At 36.2% G+C, this 23082-nt stretch overlaps 1 protein-coding gene across 1 annotated transcript in view; it reads left to right on the top strand.

The window, feature by feature from the left end:
• GABRA2 (gamma-aminobutyric acid type A receptor subunit alpha2) overlaps positions 1-23082 on the top strand; it is a 64378-nt gene that overhangs the window by 1971 nt on the left and 39325 nt on the right. The window contains exon 2 of the mRNA XM_005517737.2: positions 961-1076. Within this exon, the coding sequence (XP_005517794.1) occupies positions 961-1076 (116 nt within the window). The remainder of the gene's footprint in view (positions 1-960; positions 1077-23082) is intronic.

The raw sequence follows: 23082 nt of genomic DNA, 5'->3' as shown, positions 1-23082 counted from the left end.
GCATAGTGCTTAAAATTGTTGGCACGGCAACATTTGCATGTGTAAGGCTTTCTGCGTGTCAGGGTTTCCCTGGCACAAACCCTTTTGGTCTGAGTGCCCAGGTTCCAGAGCACTGTGGAGCACCCTGGCTGGCTGGGCAGCAGGTTCATATTCCAGCCCCTAGCGTGTTCCACAGAGGTTTGATCCACAAAGGCTCTAATGTCTTTCTTTTTTTGGGAAGTTTGGAACAATCAGTGGTCTACAGATTATTCTTGGCACTTCATTTATGATTTCCCTTTCCACACAACTTTTTTTTAAGGTTTGTCTGCATCTAGTGGAGTATCGGATAGTATTTTCTATGACAAAATAGCGTTTTAGGAAGATGAAGGCTGTCCACAGCTATCCTGCAGCTTGCTAGTCAGCACTGGTGTTCCCTCCCACCAACTGCTGGCGTCAGAGGACTCCCTGTGCATGATCGCTGGAGTTTTCCCTCATGTTAGTTCTTCTGGTCATGTACATTACATGACCATTGGGTGGAGGCAAATGCACAGGATTTATTCAGAGATGAGTATACCTAAGTGAGGACAGATAAGATAGAGCTGGAAGGAGATGGGTTTGTGCATGGAATCCCGGGTTATCAGTCCAGGAGTGACATACCACCAAAGCCCAAGAAGCTCTTCTAGGGTTTTGCACCAGCACAGCCTCCACTAATGGTGTTAGTGGAGCTTGAAGTAGCCCTCACTGTAATGCAATGATGTTTACAAGTAGAGGCTACTGGAAAATTGCTTCCTGGTTATTTTAAATAGTGTGCTGTTGACTCTTATATGCCTGAACTTGTTGTATTTAAATAGTGCATTCGTATACTGTTAAATACACCTTTCCTGTAGGAATACATCAAGTAAAGGCTAGCCTGAAAAAATGCATGTTGAGTGTATGATAAAACATACTTAGCACCTTCTAAAATGTAAAATATCCATTTAGATCAGTGCTGGCTGACTCCCTGGAAGATGAAGCTAAGAATAACATCACCATCTTTACAAGAATTCTAGACAGACTTCTGGATGGTTATGATAATCGCCTCAGACCTGGATTAGGAGGTAATAAAACCAATTAAAGATTGATTTTTAAAAATCAATTTTAATGTTTAGATTTTATGCAGTGATATTCTTCCTTCAGGGTTTTTTTTCCCTAACAACTGGTATGTATCTTGATAAATTATTTATAACTACATTCACCCAGATGAATCATTTGAAGTTTGAGGAAGATAACATCTATGAATGGAAAGAAGGCACTTTCACACATTTATCTTAAGTAAAAAGGAAAAAAACTCTGGTGTTTTATACATAGTAGAACAGAATGTGAACAAAAATAACATCTAAAGCTGTTATTCCAGTCAAGGAATTTTGGTTGAACAAGGAATGCAGGCTTAATTCCCTGCAATGCGATAGGTGTATGTTTTCAGAAATCTGCACAAATGTTTTGTGTGACGTATATAAATTCTACATTTTAGATTCATTCCTTGGCCCAGTAAATTCAGTGAAAATGTTGTGATTTTGACTTCTTTGGAATTAGGGTGTCACTGGTAATATGCATTTCATTTCTGGGCACCTTGCACTTATTTGGGCATTTGGAAGAAAAAAATACAGAAAAAGAGAATATTGGAGGACAGAGGTCACTGCACTTTTGTGCCATTGCTGTCTGTTATTTTTCAAAATGTCAGTTCACATTTTGATTTTAAAGCTGTATGCCATCTTATGTCAGTATGTGTTATATAGGCAAGAAATTTAAATAATTTTTATAGTCTTGAAAATATTACTGTGTACAGAAAAATCTCTATGACAGGGAGGGGCTGAATATCTTAGTTTCAACAATATTTTATCTGCTATTGGTGTTTATCTGTATTTATACAAGCTAACATTCAGATATACACTTCTACTGCTATTATTATTTTTTGTAACAGTTTTGGTAATTGTAATTTTCAACTTGGAGACTGTTTCAGCTTGGTGAATCTAATTCTAGTGCAAAATCCTTGGGAGCCATTCCTATTCCTGTTGATTTCAGGAAGATCAGGCCCAAAGCTAGAGACATGCTTCAGCTTCCATGGAAATTGCAATAACAACTCTGATCAAATTAGGCATCAGTTAAAGCTCAGAGTTTTTATCCAACATTATTCTGTCCTGACCTGTGGCTCTGTTGCTGTTCTGGTCCTGGAGAATTGTGGCTTGCATCTGACACAGCAGAAAGTGGGAGCTGACGCTGACTAAAACAGCTATCTCATTATACATTACTTTTAACCTAGTATATCTTCTCACTTCCATTTCTGGCCTCTGTAGAGGGGAGGCTTGTGAGATATTTTATATTCAAAGACTAATTTGGATGGTACATAGGACATAAAACACTGTTGATGCGAGAATTTATAGTCATGTTTTACACGGAGTTTTGATTTCTTTGCAAAATATTCAAGTTTAAGAATTTAGGTGTAGTATAAACATGCAATGACTTGCAGTAGCATTTCATATCACCAAGCTCATGTTGAATTGTCAGGGCTTTTAAAAGCATGCATTTTATTAGAAAAATAATCAAAGTTTTCTTGCTTACAAGGAATGAGCCATTTAATGAGAGCAGTCTGCAGTTCCTTTGCATATCAAGTATTTATTTTAATATTGAAATTGTATTATTGAGAACATGAAATAAAGAAAAAAATCTAATGGATTTTTCTTTTATATTTTTCATTAAATTTGCTTCAAAATAACCTCCCTCTTTTCCTTTATGAAGCCTCATAGATAATTAAAACATGCTCTGAGAGCAAAAAAATTAAAGAATTAACATCTGTTTTCTATTGGTATACATGGCAATCAACCCATGCAGAATATGTGTGAAATGAAACTGTGTCATGCATATTAAACCGTGGTGATTCATGACACATTAATCTTCAAGAATACTTCAGTTGTGGATGGATGGATTCTTACAATTTAAAAGAACACTTGTAAATGGCAGTTGTGATAATTCATGATACAAAACATACCAAACAAGGCTTTTGTACATAGTGCTTCGTAATTATGTAGTTTCTTATTTCAGGAATTTTCTAGCAGTTTATTTATTTCTTGTTCTATATTGACCTGTAGTCTGAAAAGAGATACGGAATTTTTTTTTTTTTAACACTAAGTGCCTAGTAAGCTCAGGGAATTTCTAAAAGTGTTTTTGTAAGAGATTACTACATTCTGACCATGCCACAAATCATTAATTTAAGATACCTAGTCTCAGTTATGTTTCACTTCCATTTGTATGAATCTGAAATAGCTCATTTGAAACCAGTAGAATGTTTACTTTGGCAAAGCAGTTTGCATTATCGTGCACACATCACTGCTATGACTGGGATCACAATCTGGCCTAACATGCTGCAACAGAAATAGTCCAGGATCTGAGATGAATTCTTCTAAAGCAGTCTGAAAGCAAGAGCTCTTTGTCAGCCCACTTTTACTTGATGTGAAAGACATTTTCAGAGATATCTTCCAGCAAGAATTCAGCTCATTGTAAAAAAATTGCTCCTTTAGTAATTAAATATTTTGGGTTAATACTGGCATTTTATCTACTTATTGACCAACAAAAGGGAAATGTATAAATTTCTTGAAAGACTGTATATGAAATTCAGCTAAGTAAATGTCTGGTTGGGAGGTAGTTCTTGAATTAAGGGATAGATTTGTAATTCATTTTACTGGGAGACTTGGTCTGAGTACTGACAGTATGTAACTTGATGCTTTACTGATGCTCTTCAAAACTGATTACTATTTTCTAAAGATTGATGAGGAAGGTTTAACTTTTACTGGTGGTACATCTCTGTCAGATAAATAGGTGTTGGCTGTTGGCTATCCTTCCAGCTGGGACCCTTGAGTGATGTATGAACACTACAATGATGAAATTACCTGCAAAATGGGTGTGGGCAGGGAGAAGATGACACTGCACCATCCCCTGAAGCTAGAGACATCTCATATGACTTACATGTATGCCCCAACCTACTCTACTGATAAGCAGGGGTTTATTCAAGGGGAGATAATCTTTTCTCTGTACTCATTTTATGCTAAGCACAGGGTTGCAGCTGGAACACTCTTGACTGCACTTTCAGCTCTGAAATGAACTATTTTGCCCAAACATTCTATGCCATTTCTGTTTAGTCATCAAAATAAATTACAAGTTTGACTTCAAAACAAATTTCCTGTATCATGAGCATTAATTTGTATGAAATATAGCCATGCAAATGGCAAGTCATACAAACCTTAATTGTTTATGACTTTCTATAAATCATGAAGGTTGTTGTTTGGTTTTTTTTCTTTGCTGCAATGTTTTCAAGACACTTAAGGTAACATTTTTTCATAAATCCTTTGCTTTTTATTAGCATGTAGAAAAGGAAATCCACATATTAATGGGCTCTAAAACTAAGCAAGGAACCAAAATACCTGGAAGTGATTGAACTATTTATCTTCTCTCCTCTGGCCCATGAACAGACATGATCATGCTGGATGCTTCAGTATTCTATCTCCATAAGTTATTCAGCCTTCTTTACTTTCTCACATCAGAAACTGGCCTTTCCAACAGCTATAGAACTTCTGTCTTTTCTACTCTCTGAAACATGTAAAACATAATGGAATAGAAAACTTAAATGTTGGAGAAAATAAAACAAAACAAAACAAAAGGGAAGTTACAAGGGCAGAGGACTGGACTTCATAGCCTGAAGTTTCAAGTGCCATACTGACACTGAAAAGATCTGTGGAAATGTCAGGATCCTTCTGCAAACTGTGGTCAGTCTCACCAGCTTCAGGAATGGCATTCTTATTGTAACCAAAGAGTTGAATGTTGGTTGCTAAAAAAAAAGAAGATAAGACAGTAGGTAGGTGAAAATTAAATGCACTGTGATTCTATTTTGAAGGAACCATCTCTGATTTCAAAAATTCTGATTGCTTTAAGCCAGCATCTGCATTGCATTTCTCATACAGACAGACCAAATCTTCTTTTCTTCCAACATTTTGTAAATCAATTGAACAAGAAAACTGAAGAGAATGGAGGGCAATTCTTGCTGACTATTGCTATCAGGGAGATGGTCGGCAATGAGCACTTGCAGGTGTGATCTTTCATCTTTGGAGCACTGCATATTTCATTGGATAGGATCAGTGTAATGTAGAATATCAGACTTAGTGATTAAAAGTTGTGTGATGTGCTCACCAACACAATCACAAGGAAAATCCATTTTTTCACAGATTACCTTTGTTTCCTGCCCAGATCAGGAGAGATGTATGCATATATGTGTCTGTGTTTATCAAATAGTTGGAGGTTTTCAGTTGCCAGGAAACAACCCTAGCTTGACTACTCCTCTAGCCAGACCTAGCAGTGTTTGTCCCCAAATATGATTAATATAAATTCAGAGTATCATAAAGGAAGGTTCTTTGACTATTTTTTTTCTGCAGAACAGTGCTAGAAAGCTTTTACTACTGTTTTTAAAGAAAAAAAGTGCAGTTCCCCATCACAGTTCTGGTTGCTTCCTTAGCCTTTCTTTGCTCTAGGTTCATCTTTGGAAATGGTGATATCTCTCTGCCAGTGCTAGTGCAGAGTAATTCAGAGCAGCACTTGCATCTTCTAAAAGCCCACTATCTTTGTAGCTGGGCTGGGACACAAAGAAGTAAACTATTGTGTGCTCCTCTTTTGGGCAAACCTGGAAGGGCCACATGGAATCTGGCCATAATACTGCTTTCAGTAGGAGTCAGTGGGAAACTCAGGTTAATTTGTGTTAGAGCCATGGATAATGTATATTGACAAAAAGCATTCCTTGTAAGAAATGGAAAAGCAATAGAGAGTAGGATATGAAAATCTCATTAATAACTTATCCAGGGCATGCAGACAGTGCTAAAATCCAAGAACAGAACTAGCTCAGTAGCTATAAGCATTCCAGGGAAGGATTCATTAGGAAAAGTGGAAGAATAAAAAACTCAGAGGAACCTTTTTGATACTAAAGAACAAACCAAAAAAAATGTCTAATATAGGATAGGAGCTGAGTAGCTAGATAGAGGTTATTTGATTATTTATTTATTGAAAGTCTGTGAATAAATCAGCAGTGAAGATGTGAAAATAAAATTAATGCTACAACTGTGCAGGGTAGTGCAACTGGGGAAAAATGTTGCATGATGCAAAGCAAAAAAATCACAAAATCACAAAATAAGCTGAATTAGAAGCGATCCACAAGGATCATTGGACCCAGGATCAATTCCTGGGCCTGCACAGCACCATCCCAAAGAGTCAAATGCTCTGCCTCAAATGAGTTAACAGAAATGTTGGTATTTTACAGCGATTATACATGCCTGTAGAGGAGCTAGTCTGGGAGGCTCTCCCAGTTCACTGAGCATGTATATTTAGTACTTTTTTTTTTTCTCTCCTGGCAAGGAATTGGCATTTGCTTCTAATGCTAGAATTACTGCTGACAGCACCAAGGCTGAATTAGAGATTTGCTTACTTTTGTCTCATCTGCAAGGAAGCCGTGAAAGCAGATACTGCAGATTTCTGTGTAGCTCATTGGTGCTCATTGGTTACATTTTTCAGCCAGATTTGATGGACAAAGACAGCAAAACCATCACCTTTTCTCTGTGATGCTGTTGTTCTGGGTTATTTAGGAAATGATGGAGAAGGAGTGGTCTTGCTGATATCCAAGGTATTCTACTATTGACTGCTTTCCACTTTTTATCATGTTAAATCTTGCAACGATTTTTTTTTCTATCTGAAGTATAAAACTACTTATTATTCAGGCTGACTAGTTTAAATAGGTATGTATCAAAGGAAGGCAATGTCATAGTTCCAAAGGTTTTATTACCCTTGTGTAATGATACAATTTGCACAAAGCCACCTGAATTGGATATAAAAATATTATTTAAATAATCTAACTCTAAAACATTTTCAGAAATATTTAAGAGCATTAGAAATTCATCCAGGATAACTTTGGGGATTTTAATAGACCTCATGGATTTTTACTAGTGTATTTTAACCAAGCAAAAAGTGAATTTAAATGTAGTAATCCATGTATATGTTGCTTACAATGAAAAAAAAATAGTCAATCTGTGGAAACAAAGAAATTTTTTAATACAAAATGAATAGTATTCTGGATTACATTAAAAGGTGCACTTATAAAGAATATCAGGGAAATCCTTTAATATTTACAGCTGTGATGCATCCATGGAGTACTCAGTTTTATATATTATTTTTATAGGAGACACAGAAAATAACATTTCAAATATTTTCTTAAATAAGATATACCAAATAAAGACAGCAAATTAAGAATATAAGAAGGAGGCTATAAAGATCTCTTATTCAGTTATATAATCACCTAAAGATATTGTAAAAATTTTGGTGAAAAGCTAATCAACCAGTTTATAATAAAGCATTGATGGTTTTTGACGTTTTGGGTTTAGATATATAGGATGTAGGCAATATTTGGAACACCCTACCCTTCCCAAAGATGAAAAAATAGACCTTAAAAATATGTTTGATTTAAGGAAAAATAGTAATTATATCATACTGTGATATGAGTAGCATCACTGTTTAGTGATGTTGATTTCTGTTTGCGTGACAACAATTAATATTTAAGCAAATAGTCATGCATAACTTTCAGAACAATTGATTGGCAGGTTTTGACATTTTACAATGAAAACTAAAAACTTGGGATTAAATGGACATGGATAATTCCTTCATCTTCTTTGTGTAGAATAGGTTGGGGATTTTGTAACCTTTGTTCTTGAGCCTTCTAAAGGCAAATATACATTTAAATACATTTTCTGTATTTTAGCACCCATAAAGAAAAAACTGCTACGAGACATTAATTCTGCATAGCACAACAGGATTCTACTACATTCAATGCCTGATTGTGGCAAAACAGTGTAACAATACTCTCTTTATGAGCCATAATCTAAAAGGACCAAAAAAAATATAAAGAAGAATTATTTTCCTGCCTTCCTTAGATTTACTAGGCAAATAACATGCTGATGATTTTCAACAGTTGCAGAGACAATGGCTGCTCAGAGTTGTGGTGGAGTTTCCATCTTTGTGGAGACCTTGACAATTTGACAGGGTATGACCTGGGCAACTTGCTGTGTCTTTAGAGATTGCTCTGCTTTGGACCTTCCAAAGGTTCTTTTTAAACTCAGTTGTTCTAAGGTTCTTTAACTGAAAGCCAGCATGACATTGAAATAATGGATGCAGCTTTCCATCTTACTTGGAAAAGATGGGAAAAAATTTTTAGTATGTTATATCTTGAAGATATAGCTGAAGGAAAAAGTCTGTGTAAATGAAAGGTTTAAACTGCTTCAGAACAGTAGGATGCTCAGTGTTGTACAGCTCTTGAGCTTATTGTTCATGAAGACCCTGCTGAAAAATAGAAGATTTTGAGTAGACAGCATATGCAAAAATGAAGGGGATGTATCCTTATTTAAGGTCTTTGGCACATTTTTCCTATTATCACCTCATGCTGAAGTCCTGGAAAGGGTTAAATATGTGATAAGACAGTATTTTAAAGGACAGGGACTTTATTTCATTGAATCTTTCTCAGTTTACTTCGGCAGTGTACAGGGAACTGAAAAGCTGCACAACACTTTGTATCCTAGATATCAATGCCTACTCAGGAAGCAGCCAGGAACCTCTAACAACCACCCTTCTGCAGAGCCCTGGGACAACTTCCAAAGTTCCCCCTGTTTTATTCTTCTATTATATTTATATTGCCTTTTTCTTTTCTAAATACCTATCTGTTTTGTCCATTCTTATAAAAAATGTCCAGCTGTCTTTTTTCACCAAAATGTGATGAATTTATTTAGTTCCCTCTAAGTATAGTGTTACCCAGGTCCAGGTGAGACCTGCCCTATAGATGCAGCTGTGCACTTTCCTTTCACAGCTGGAAACCCATCCTTGCCCTACCCTCCTCCCAGGTACAGCTGCTGACATCCAGCTGCCTGAAGGATTTCTTATCCAATGAAACTTGATGGAGGAGGTTGAAATGATGTGAAGGCAAGCTCCTAGGTAGGTAGAAAGCAAAGATTATCCTGTACCCACAGATTGTGTGGCCCCACTTTTGTGCCAGCACAGTTCTTTGGTGTTGTTGACTGGTCTGAGACAGATCGGTTGCTTCTGGCAGTACTCCTGACTACATATTCCTGTTTCTGTTTTCTTGCAATGCTACCACTTTGTGACCGTCTTTAAGAATAACCTTTTCAATGCACAATCTAGTGCATCCAATTTTTAGAATTAATAGTGTGGAGAGAGAGAGAGAGAGAGAGAGAGGTATTTCATCAGAAAGGATCATGCAGAAGGACATTGTAATTGTCTGTATATTAAAACAGCACATGCTTTAATTTTATTTTTTTTTTCAGTATTTTGGTCTGTTTTAATTGTCAGTATTAGTGGCTACAATTAATATCTAACAGTAGCTTCTAAATGCTCCAAATAACACCAATGAAGTAGAAGAAAAAGCTGTTTTTCAACAATGTAGCATTAGAGTAATACAAGCCAAGGTGAAAAACCACTATGGGCAAGAAACATGGGAAAGGGAAGGAGGGCAGGACAAAAGAGATAAGGAGTGAAGGAGGGAGTGTCATACTAACCACTGACCACTTTTAAACAACTGGCAGATTTAAACAGCTGTATGAAAGTTTTTTTCAAATATCCTTTGGAAACTCTAAAGTAGAATAGACAAGAACTTTTATCATTATGATATATACATGCATTTAAGTTTCTGATATTGGTGTTGTTCAACAATGAGTCATCTATCTCAAGAAACAGCTATAGAGGATGTGTTGCTGTACTATTCACCAAACTGCTAAATTAAAGCACCAGCAGAAGATTTTGAATTAAGACTGTCAAAAGTCTAATAAATTTTAATTATAAGAATCAAAGCACTTTAATATGCCAATATTAATCTTTAAACACATTTCAATATCTGTTTTTTCCATGTTAATGCTCTAATGAAATTAATCACAAGCTAAAGGAAATTTTGTTTACCACTGCCACCCTATTAATAGTTTGCTTTATTATGCAGAGTATTTCACCACCAGACTGTGGAAATTGTGTGTAAATGAGAAAAGCATGATTCTGCTAACCTTCCAGAAGTGGTGTTGCTATTTGGGAACCATTTATGTGATTACTGTGTAGAACATAGCTTCTGATTTACATTCCTTAATTTCTTGCCATATGTTGCGGGCTACTTAATAATTAGAGCATTTAACACTGTGAAAGCAATGTAAATCAAATCCCCTCTTACCTGGGATTATTGTGCACATCAGAGGACATTAAACACTTCAGTGAAGTTGTGCAGCTGCAGAGATTGCATTCATTTTTTATGTGTAGACGTACATATTTGGTCCTTCCCATGCCTTTTTTTTTGTTGAACCAGTAGAGATCACATGTCCTTATCTGTAATTTGTTTGGGAAAACCTGGGTGTCCCATGTTCCATCTGCTTCATCTGTGTTTTTTTACAGACTGTAAATGAAGCATTTTGTAATCTTGTAGTGTTATGACTAATAGAGTTGATTGAAGATAAAATTCAGTGCTGTGGACCACTGACCTTAATATATGGTTCAATAGAAATCAGTTAAAAACTGGTGTATGCTGCAGAATTTTATAGACTGCTTGCATTTATGATCTTTGAGGTGAAGGTGGTTTCCTGGAGTAACCTATCTTCATTTAGCACTTTCTTCTGTTTTAAAATTTAAAAAATTGTATACTCTCCATCTCTTAAATACCTATATTACATGAAAGCAATGTATCTTCTGACTGAATATTGCTAGTTCTTCTTTGTTTGTCTCAATTGCTCGGTGCTGATTCTCTCATCCAAGAGAGGTAATTGTCTTCCAACACATTCCTTCCTTTTAATTTCTTGTATCCACTCTCAGTTTCCTAAGACAATAGGTTCCTCAGACCACCTCTATCAGGAAATTGGGAGGTATTAGAGCTGCTTATTATTATTATTTCCATTCTTTCAAGTGTGTAAGCCTCTCAGCATAACACCAGAGAGGAGAAAAAGAATGGAACAGGTGAGAAAGTCTGTGTTTATATTCAAGAATTTAGAGATGAGTTGAAGGGACAACTCCTACCATTAATACACCACCATGTTCTAGATATTTCATTCTGAGTGACAATCTAAAGGCTACTGTAGATGCCTTTTTATTCTCACTATTTGAAATAGTAATTTAAAGGCTCACTGAATGAGAAGCAGCTGAAGACAGAGATGTATTGTCATGTATATAAATGAGAAAACCGAAGGTTTTAGTCTTAGATGCAATGTTGTGTTTATATAACCCCCCTGCCATCCTAAGGCATTCCATAGCATTTCATGGACTTGTTTGTGTCAATAGTTTTAACTGAGCATTGAACAGTGAACTTTTTTTCACCAGATCTTTAAATATTAATTTGGTACTGCATTGTTTCATGCAGTTTCTGAAAGGAACAGGGAAGAGACTTCCATGGGAAAATAAGCAAACAAATAAATAAGTAAAGATGAGAAGGGAGAAATATAAATGCCTGTTGTTTGAGATAAGGAAATGGCCACATTTTTAATAATCCCTTCCCATCTGCTGGGTGCTAAAAGCTGTCACAGAACTATATTTTTACTAGACGTTTTGTCTTTAATGACCATTAAAAAAAAAAAATCTCGTTTGCTACTGCATGATATGCTATTTTTAAAATAATTGACTGTTTTAAAATAATAACTGTGGTAAATATTATCTGCATTTTTTCACAAAGCCATAGTTTCTGCTAAGAGAAATATGCACTTTAAGAAACTGATTTCTGATTAAACTCATATTAGGCATTGTTTCAAATAAAAAAAAACCAACACTCTATTTTTTAATTCTGCCTGTAAAAAGCCCAACCTATTAATTTAATACTAAAAGCAGATTCCAATCCCAAATATATAGTCTTTCCACATATAGAAGCCTAGTGGATTCTCAAAATTCCATGGACAGCCAGAGGCAAATTCTCTTGTCACAGGCAAAAATAAAAGACAAAACTGAGGCTGCTTAATCCAAGCTCTGGGAGTATCCTGGGAGTATGTTTTAGAGGAGATTCTGGGAAACACTGTTATCTGTAAAGTAGCTTGGAGACATTCAAGTGACTCAGCTGTGGGACTTTTGAGTGCTACAGTACACTTCTTGTAGACATTTTGCGCAGCCTTAGACTAAGACCTTTTTTTGTATTAACTGGATAACTTAAGAATAACTGACAACTCAGTAACATGTTAAAATGGCACTTAAAAATTGCTTCATTGCTGTCCATGCCAGTATTTTTTGCTTATTTGAGAGATGCTTGTTTAAGTATTAAAATGATTCTCTGTTGGATCATGCCATGAACTCGTTGCTTGTCAGGACTCCTGTTTAGCAGGAAGGTTATTACCCATGACCATCCCTGGAGCTGTCCTGCCAAGCAAAAAATGTTAAGAATAAAAAATAAAAGACAGCTTGGCAGCCAGTCTGATTTGTGCTGTGTCTTGAAACTGTAACTCTACTCCTTCCTTCCCTGTTTTTCAGCAACTGTGAGGCTGAGGAGCATGTGGGGAAAGCGTGTGTCTACAGATTCTTAAGCATGCTATTTAGGGTGTTAACATGCACATAACCTCTGGCTGATTTTAGTAATTCCTCTGGCTAGCTTTTTCGAGAATATAGAGTAGTCTGGATAAACACTAATTTCCTGTACTTCATAGTTATTTTACCTGGCTTGAAATAGGAACTGCTGCCTGGTTGATAGAAGGATTAGAATGCTCTCTTTTTTTTTTTTTTTTTTTTTTTTCTGATAGTGTGTCACAGTCTTCTGAAATATTATTATATAATTTCATACAGTGTTACCTATTAAAAACATATTTAAGGATCCTGCTGCAAAAAACTGCATTAAAAGTGCCCACTAATATGCAGCTCTATTAAATAAAGGCACTACCTCTTTCTACCATTGATTCCTGTCATGCTTGAATGCAAAGTACAAGGCTAGCAAAAGATAAAAGAGCTGCAGCTCCATTTTTAATGACTATACAATCCAGGACTATAATACCCAGACACTAAGCACAGACATTAAAATTAATCTGTCTGAAAGGATCTTCATTTTCATTGCTTTCTTATGTCTGTTGATCTCTAGAGGACCTCCAGCAGCCTTTGGGACTTTGGAACATGTGAGTTTCGTACTTTGTTCTGAGAGCATCAAGCCTTGGGAAGATGCCAGCTTCTGGTGGCATGAGTGCTTGCCACAGAACAAGCAAGCAGTCCTTCCCAGAGCTTCATCACAGCTTCTGTCAGCTCCAGGGTGGCAACTTTTTTGCTGTGGCTGACCACAGAGACAGACACAATCCAAAGGCTTCTTCTGAAGCCTAATCACTGAGGAAAGACTTTTTCACTGACTTCAATGGGCTCTGCCATCCTACCCAAATTCCTCATTAAATAATTAACAAGGCTAATAAGCACTGTGACAGTGTCTGTTTTAGCTATGAAAAAGTAGTGTGTATCCAAAGAATGAAATGCTTTGTGTATATATATCTATGTATTATCACAGTTCCTGGGCCATCCCACTGAGTTCTGTGGCCATCTTACAGGTGCTTGATGTTCTTCCAGGAAATTATGAGAATTTAGGGGTTTTTATAATGTTTAGAATGTGGGAAGGTCATGAAAGGCAGTGTCCTTTCATAACTTGTACTTTCGCTGGCAAGTTGACATGTTACGTATTTATGTAAATATATATGAGCCAAACTGGCTTCTGAAATCTAACTTGGATAAAACCTAGGATGAGTGGTCTTGGTTAGAAAAACAGCTGAGCCTATGTAAGTCATGGACAAGCAAATAAGCTAGCAACAAAAATTCAGTTTCTGAGGAATCAATAGCCATTATACAACAAAAGCACTTCTTAAGAAACCCAGACTTAGCTGTGCTATGACTGCAAAGAGAAACTGGAAACTACTACTTCTTAAAAATGATACTGCTGTTAGGGGTAGATGTGGTTTGAAATGCAGGAGGGACTGTCAGAGTGAGTGTATCAAATGGGATGTTTTAGAAATGCTATGACTTGGAATAAAGCACAGAGATTAAACCTGAAATTAACCTAGAAGTGTAATGCAGCAGAATTTGCCAAGGTGTTCCATGAATCTATGTACTGAGGTCATAAAATTCAAACAGTAAAAAAAAAGAAGAGAGATAAAGACTTCTGAGTATAAGTTTCTACAATCTGAAATAAATTTGGGAATTTTTCTGCCTTACCTACATGTTATGGTTTTATTTTTAATAGCACAAATCTCTAAGCAGAGTAGACAGAAATATGGTCTCATGTGAATAAGAACTTTTCCCTCCCTACTTGTGTGATGACACTGATTCAGGTCAGTTCAGATAATTACTGCTCTACTTTATCAAAGTCTGCTCCCTTCCAGACTTGTTTGAGCACTCTTTTTGTCTTCCTCTGTTTCATTCTTTAGAGACTGCTGGGGCAGTCTGGTTCATTTCAGCTCTATCGTGCTCACCCTGTTGATCTAAACATTGCAGTACTCATATTTATTACTCAGCCTGGTAATTGTAAACACACCTCATCCTGATGGAAGCTGTAGTATCTAAAGGGACAACGTTTAGTGCTGATGTTTTATTTTTCATTTGTGTGGCATGTAGTTTTGGTTTGCTGCCAATTGTGTTGTGTGTTAGTTAAGTTCCTTTTACTTCAACATTTAAGTAACCCATTTCAGCAATATCACATTTCTTCCAGCCAAATTTTATGTTTCTATTGAACATTTTGTGCAACTTTAACTAAAAATCACTCACATTGGTAGTTTATTTTAGAGCTGAATGCTTTTAAGTTAATTTTATTTTTTTTTTCTTCAAGGTGGTTGAGGATGAAATGAAAAGTAAAGAAAGATTTGGTGGATTTCGTGGTAGTCTTATGGGAAAGTTTCATATTGCCCATGTGTTTAGATTGTCCTTCCCAATGATTTAATTTTCTTCTTTTCAACATTTTGTCTCTCCCTTTTTTAATTGTACCATGGTCAACACTACTGTTCATAATTACCCAATTAATCACAAGTATTTATACAACCAAAGCATCCATATTGTATTAATACCTTTACAATGAACCTGTATATTAGAGGAATACTCTGTTTAAATGATAGGGAAAAAATCCAAAAAGCTGTCTATCTAGTTAATTGCTTTCTTAATCACTTGGCAGTCAATACCTCTGAGATTGTCAAAATGTTGCCGGCGGTGACAAAAGTCTATGAAGTCCAACACTAATGAGTGAGAGTATCTAAATATCTTCTTTTCCCAGTGCAAAGAACCAATTAAGTTGTGCACTTTTGGGTTGTTTGAAATCTCTTTCATGTTGAAGTATTGGCAGGATTCAGGCTAGATGCTGATTGATTGACTGGCCCAATGTGATATGAGCTCCACCAGTCAGTACAGTAGCCTTATCATCAGGGATAAAGTACATTCCAGCTTAAACTTCTTAGTTACTGCCTACCTGATTTGGAAAAGGGATCTGAATCCATGTTTCCCAGTTTCCAAACCTTTTATGTAGACACCGGGCTTTTTGATCATTCTGAGAAAGTGGCTTCCTTTCACTGGAGATTTTTTACTTACTTCTTTGTATAAAATAGCTACATATGTGTCAGAAGATGGGCTGAGATCTCTTTCTGCCTGCTGGCCTTTAGAGGCATTCATTATCTTTGGCCAGTTGTCCCCACAAGATTGAGGGCTTAGGTTTGTCAGTTCCCACATCTCCTGGACCCCACATACAGTGGAATTCGTTGCTTCCAATGGCTGGGCACCCTGTGTGGAACATGGGTAAAGCTGGGCATGTTGGCACCTCTCAGAGATGGTGTGGGCATAACTGTCTACAAATGTGGTTCTTAAAGTCAATAAACTGAGTAGGAATCTGTCAAGCTAAGTAATTAAAAATGCTGAAGAGCATGCAGCTGAAGCCTTCCATTACCAATACATGTGAAACAACCAAGTTTGGGTGTGAAAATATTACCAGTCTCCTTTTCGTCTGTTCACAGGGGTGTTCCCCCTCTAGATCTCATGGCATTCCTCCTTTCCTGAAAAGAGTTGTGACAGAAGCTGATAGTCGGATTTAATGGAAACTTCTAAAATAGAGAGCAGCTGTTGTCAAGTGCATGCTCTAATTTAAAGCAGAGACACGAACTCAGTTACTGTGTGTCAGGTTCTGTCTTGACCACACAGGTGAATTTTCTAATATACAGCATGCTTCCTCAGTCTTTGGAAGGAATTGGTTCTGCTTTGTGTAAATAATTAGATCTTGAGCAGAGGCTTCAATTTAAGTCTGCTCTATCCCATGAGTACTGCTAGGCTGTGGAATCAGTCTCTTGCTTGTTTTCTTCCTTTCTCTATCAAAATCTTTCTGGCTCAGTAAATCTGTAATTATTTATAGGTTGAGGAACTTGTTGGGACTTGGTTGAGAGCCAGTTCTTTAGGCTGCTTGGCAGCATTGGGATATTTTTGCCTTAAGGTGGAAATATAAGCAGCCAGGGAATTTTAGGTACTGACAATGTTAGACAGCAATTTAGGAATAAAGGGGATTCAGACAAATACAAGTGCAGAATTTAGTCATTATGATCTGGACCACAGAGACATTCAGTTTAACTCTGATTGATTTAAAAGGAAACTTGGAGCTTAAATAACTTTGTGGGACTTGTCCAATATACTTTAAGAGACTTTAGATCTATCCTTGAGCAAATTCTCAAATTTGTGGAGAAAGCATATAATAAAGTTAAAACCGCACCTCAAATGTCACTTGTATCCAAGGTTTTTCATTCATAGACCCCTTTGGAAATGTTTTTAAATTTGCAGCCTGAAGTAATAAGGTTTGCAAATTAAAGGTCTCTTGGGAGAGAGAGAGAGAAGAAAAAGTAGTAAATATGTATGTGTGATCTGCATTCTTCTTTTTGACTGAGATTTGAACCTCAAATTTGTCATATACATGGGAAAATCTTAGTAATCTTAGTATCTTAGTAATGTGTAAATTGTTCTCTCAGCACAGAGAGAATTTTTTGTTTTTTCATTTGACATCTGGTAATGGTGCTAAGGCAGTATGCACCAGCATCTTCTATACACAGGACAAAGAGTAAATACTGACTGTGATAATATATCATATTTTTTGTGTTGCAGATGTGTCTACATAGCATTCTGTGCACATTTTGTAGGTAACCTACGCCTAAAAAAGCTGTTAGTTTAGCTAAAAACGTATCTGGGAATGTTTTCCCAAGTCATATTTTTTGCTACAGCAGAGAAGGGTGTTGACAGTTAAGCTAAATTCTTTTTTCCAGGTCAGTGTTTTTCTGATGGTCAAAAAGTCTCACTCATCTCAAAAGAAACACTAATGTTTAACTGAATTATTGTATTATACCAAATTCCTGTTATTTTGAACCAATTTTAATTATTTCAGAATAATGAATACTACTTTGTTGAAATAAAAGAGTGGGCTTATATGCAGCCCAATTATTCTGTTCATTTAAATGACATAATTGGACATAATAAATCATAATATGGTAGTGCTTTACAGGGCTGCTGAATTTCATAAATTCTGAATAGGCCCTCAGAGGGTCCCTGATAGACTTTACATAAAGCTGCCAATTTAATAATTGATATAATGTCTGTTAATAGGTATCAGCTCTTCAGAGGTAAGTCGGTTGGGGTCTCCAAGCCTATTGGCTTTCAATTCCTGTCTCTTCCTCCAGACATTTTCTCCAGAATATATTCTTGTTCCAGTCAACACTGTGAGAAATTACGTACTGTGTCTGATTCTGGTCTTATTTACACCAATGTGAATTGAGTGCAACTGTTAATATAATACTTAGAGGTATTACTAGCTCTTACCTGTAAACTTACTCTACATATACTTTGTTAAAGATGGAGATTTAAAAAAGCATCATGACCCATATGAAGAAATTTTCTTGCTGATAGTTCATGGATAAAGTGAGGCTGTTGGAAGTGAAGTGCTGATGTCAAGAGGAGGAATTTTTTTTTTTTCTTCTCACAGATGACTTCAATTTTCAAATTGGAAGTGTTTGTATGTAGGACATATGTGGTTTTGAGACTGTTGTAATTTAATAGCTGGTAATGAATGAAGATTCTGAAGTTGGATAAATAAAATTGTTGCATGAACCACCTAAACCAAAAATGAAGAACTGATAGAACATGATTTTGAAATACCACAGATTTTGCTGCTTTTACAGCTCCGTGTTGCATGACCTCCTCTGACCCCCATTCCCTGCCAGCCAGTCAGTGTCTTGAGCTGTCAACTGACACACTAAGGAGCTTGTCAGATAAGGGCAGCATGTTGAGTTGGAACAGTGCTTGATGGATTAAGACCCTGGCGGTTTCACCTGTGCAATTTCTGACTTGTATTATGAATGACATTTTCAAGGCCTTTGGGCAACATTGCCAAGCATGCCCCTGGATACCATATTACAATGTCAGAACAATGTCAATTCCAGTTAAATAATTTTTATAGAAAAGTAATTAAATTAACATCAAGCTTTTGACAGCATTTCCACAAAAACCCAGAAATCCTCAGTTAAGTTTCCCGTAGCACTGCAAGTTCACCTCCTTTGTTTTTGTTGTTGTTGACATAATTAAAGAGCAGTATCTTGTTTTTGCTTTTCTTTTCTTTTTTTTTTTATGCTTTAGCAGCCTTTCAGTTACAGCCTTGCAGTGTTCTCACAGACACTATTAATTCTACATTTAAAATAATGTTTGTCTGAATTTTTAAAATTAAATTTAATTTAATTATAACTGCATATTCATACTTTTGATGGTTTTTGATTACCTTAAAGAGATTGTCTTCTATTTTAGCTGCCCAAAATCTGTATTTACAGCTTTATTGACTAACAATTCAAATTAAAAATAATAAAAAGTCCAACCCAATCTACTAGGCCGGTTTTCTTATGAGAACAGCCTTGACACATTAATCAATAATATAGCCAGTTTCATGCAAACAAATATCTGCAACCTTTCTGAAGATTTTGCAGTGATCACACTCCTCTTTTAAAAATACATAGAATGAGCCATGTTTTTCCCTACTCTCTATGCAGAAATGACTCTATTTTGGTGAGAGGGGGCATGAGTAATACTCAGGTCACTCTCAAATATGAGAAACACTCTGAAAATTTATTTCAATAAAGATAATGCTTTCTCAGCATTCTCCAGGAAAGGGAGAGCTCTCAGGTATGCAGAATCCTGCATGTCTAGCTACCTCACATCACACACACTGGAACTCTGTGTACCCTGTCAGCTATGCAGGCAGCTGCGAAGGGGCAGATGAAAGAACTTGAAAAAAAATTGAAAACTGCAGTCAGACAGCAGACCAAAGGAGCTCATTGAAAATTTAAATGCCTCTGTGGGATCTTACCATTTTAACAAACTGGTAAATTCTCATGAAGAACCTTTTCATCTGACTTTTCTGATCATCTCCATTACTCAGCTTGGAATGGTTTAGACTTCAGCCACTGCAAATTCTCTGCCAAGCAGCCTACTTCAGCTGAGCCAGCTCTTCTACTGAGGAACAAGTCAGCAGGATTTCAGACCATCAGAAAGGGTATCCCAACAGTGCAAGGGTTGCTGTAAAGGAATTGGTGATGCCACTGATACCAACTCTAGCTGAGCACTGAACCACTTTTCTAATCTTTTGACAAGTCAATGATGTTGACATTTTCCAGTGTTGTTACTTAGTGTTGGACAGCTGTAATCAGGCTTGGCAAACACCTATACTTCACATTACTTGCATGTGATTTAATCCTTCTGCCTCAGCTTCTCAAGTATGGAAAATTGACAATATTAAAATTATTATCTTCACAGAGGAGTTGTTATAAATAATGTTTTTTTAAAATTCTAGAGGTAATTAAAGTACACAGCAAACATTCCAGCTAAGGACAGATAAGGATATATAAATCTTCTGTAATTTGGTATATGTATTGCTTTTTCTTACTTTCTGATTTTATTTTTTTTTACAGTAATTTCAGTTCAAGTAAGGGAAGGGAATCAGGAAGAAACCAGTGCTTGAGAACCATGTGCAATATGATCTTAATAATTACTGGGTTTTTTTTACTTCCACAGGATGTGCTTTTTTTCCTTCCTTTATCATTAACTTTATTGACTATATTTTGTCAGTTTACCTTTGGCTTCCATCATCTGAGAAACTGGTCTGATCTAAGTAAGATACGGCTTATCTTTTAACATTTATGACCAAAGCAAGTTAGAAATGATGCTGTAATAGCCTATGCAGAATTTTAGAGTACTTCATGTGATGGTGGCAGCTACGTGTTATATTCTTTACCTGAGATTTTTCCCCCAAAAGAATAATCTTAAGTAGAAATTATAACAGTACCCTTTGCTGTTCACATTTCTTTGTATAACCTTCAAAAACAGGGATTCTAAGTAACTTAAGAGCCCACAAGTATAAATGAATCAGCCACCCTTCCTCCCAACAGAGGGTTCTTTAAACTGTTTTTCAATATGGGCTCCCATTCATTCAAGTACTTTTGAAAATCAGGCCTTTTAGTTATGTGCTTACATGTCACTTGAGGAAACAGATTTTATAATCCCAGTAGAAAAAGCTTGTCCTTAACTTTTCTCAAAAAAATAAGCTAGATTTTTATGCAAACACATGTTGCATTGAATATCTCTTAGCTGAGTATATTCCTTGGTTTTTCCACAAGAACTGATGATACAGAACTGTTTTGAATCACTGGTGGGCTAAGTATGATGACTTGTGCTGTTCTTGACAGAATATGAGTTATAAAAAGCCTGTAACTGTGACGCCTGCTGGATGAATTTTGATTAGAGAGTCCATTTGGAACTCTGCTTTGTGGTTCTGAATTGTTTGTTTGACATGAATACACTCCTTCAAAGCAATAGCTGCAATATTTGTTGTTAAAAAAAGGAGGATGTATTTTTTCTTTTTGTAGACATTGATTCTGAACCCTCAAGTCCAAATTTTTAATTCAGAGGAACCTGTATTCTAACATTACATAAAGTAACAAGGAAGAAATAAACACAAAGGTCAGCCAACACAAATGAACAGCACAACAACACAAATGAATGGTAACAGAAATAATTCAAGATTTATTACATTTCAGCTTCTTTTGGCTTTATGGACTTGTTTTCTTGAAGGTAGGGTATGAATAGAGACTTCTTAATGATGCAGAATTTAGAAAATAGGAGGCAAAAAAAAAATAAAAATTGCCATTGCCTCCTTAGTGTACTTTTCTCTTTCTTAATATAAACCAACAGGGGGAATCTACAGACTGTTCTCATAGCCTAAGCTGTGGTCAATATGTTCGTTCTCTCTGTCTTCTCTGCTCATTTCTGATGGAAGAGTAGATCTAGAAGAGTTTAGAAATCATAGAATATGGGATTTATTTTTTTAATTAAAACTTGGAATGCAAGGCAAGCTTGAGAATTCCATGTCCTGTAGTTTATTATGTGCAAATATTAAAATAATTCCTCTGTGTCAAATAATAAATCAGATACAAATAACTGCTAGCAACAGAGTGAGGTTACAAGATGACCATGTTTCCAAGCATTTCAGGGGTGGGGAATGCGCAGGTAAAGATTTGCAAAGTAACTTTGTTTCCTCTAGTAGGGTTCCTTCAAGTTATACAAGTATATTTGAAATTAACCTTGATACTCTGCTGTTGGAATACTTGGCTGTCAGCAATATTTTTGTAACAACAGTGCTTTTCATGGAATTATAATTAATATTTTGTATTGTCATCATGGCACAGGCCAAATTTCACAATTAGTCCCTGCAGCACCATTTTACCACCTGAAGAGTAGGTCTCTTGTCACTCTCCCATTTCATTCCAATCTGTGCCAGGTAACCATTTGGAGATAACAATATTTATTTTTTTTTTTCTGGAGAGTCTCCCACAGGCAACATGAAGTCTCTAGTCCTCTGAAATGTACTTGTGGCTTCTGTAAGATACTTCAGCCAGATCCTTGTTGAGTACTAAGAACAGTGCAGACTCAGCACCTTTTCTGTCCACTGACATCAAATTTCTTTGTAAGATGTTTGGAGTGGAAATCAACTCAATTTGTGTAAGGATGCTTCATAAGGGATTTCAGACATCTCTATCATACAAATAAACATTTCTCAAGACATGCAGAGTAATTTTAGGAGTCAGTCTTTATTTATTTGCTTAAAAAGAAGACATGATCCTGGAAAAAATGGTTCTTTTTGATAGGAAGGGCTTTATGAAGTCCTGTATTCTAGCATTTGGCTGAAGAAGGAAGTTTCCTTTTAGATAAAAACATATGAATATTCCTTGCCCATGCTCCAGAAGTTGTCTGAAATCACCGTATCTTTGCATCTACGTCCCTTTGAAAATGCACTTCTCCCCATGCAGCTGCTCAAGGATCAGTCCTGGCCTTTTCCTGGTGGCTGGTAGAGACTCTCCTGTCATGAGTGAGCACCACTGGTTTCTCCCAGTAAAGAGCAGGGGTTATACTGTTGGCCTCAATATAATTAACACTAAAATTTGCTTATATCAAGTATTTGTTAAAAGACATTTTTTAGGAAAACAGAAACTATTAACTACCCATATTTAATAATTTAATAATGATTAAGTATGGAAATATAATAATAATATAATAGCAGAATCGCTTATACAACAGGCAGTTGTATTATTTTTGGGAATGGGAAATTCTGTGATGAGTCAAATTGCACCTAGATATATTCAAATTTTTCTTTTCCAATCAGCAGCTGCCTTTAAGGCAGAGTTCCTTGTGTTGACTGTCTAGAATGCATCCTGTAGTTGGCAACTGCTGTAAGAAATTTCCTGTGTGTACTACCCCTCTTAGTGAAAATCATTCTATTTTGAGCCTAATTGAAAACTGAAGATAGAAAACTAAGCAATTATTTTTCCCTGCAGTACAATATCTAATATTCTGATTTCATGGCTGTCTGACTGCAATGATTAGGAAGGACATTTTCTCAAAGTGTTCGCAGTACCACAGTAATGTATCATGAGCATTGTGTATCAAGGAAAGGAACTGTTACGTTAAAATATGTGCCACTTAAAAACACACACAATTAAAAAGGAGGATGTTGTT

This window comes from Pseudopodoces humilis, chromosome 6 (assembly GCF_049639895.1).
Source record: "Pseudopodoces humilis isolate 2021_Gansu_Grassland_sample_001 chromosome 6, ASM4963989v1, whole genome shotgun sequence".
NCBI lineage: Eukaryota > Metazoa > Chordata > Aves > Passeriformes > Paridae > Pseudopodoces > Pseudopodoces humilis.
The sequence above is the reverse complement of the archived record's forward strand: the minus strand, read 5'-3'. Positions and strand labels throughout refer to the sequence as shown.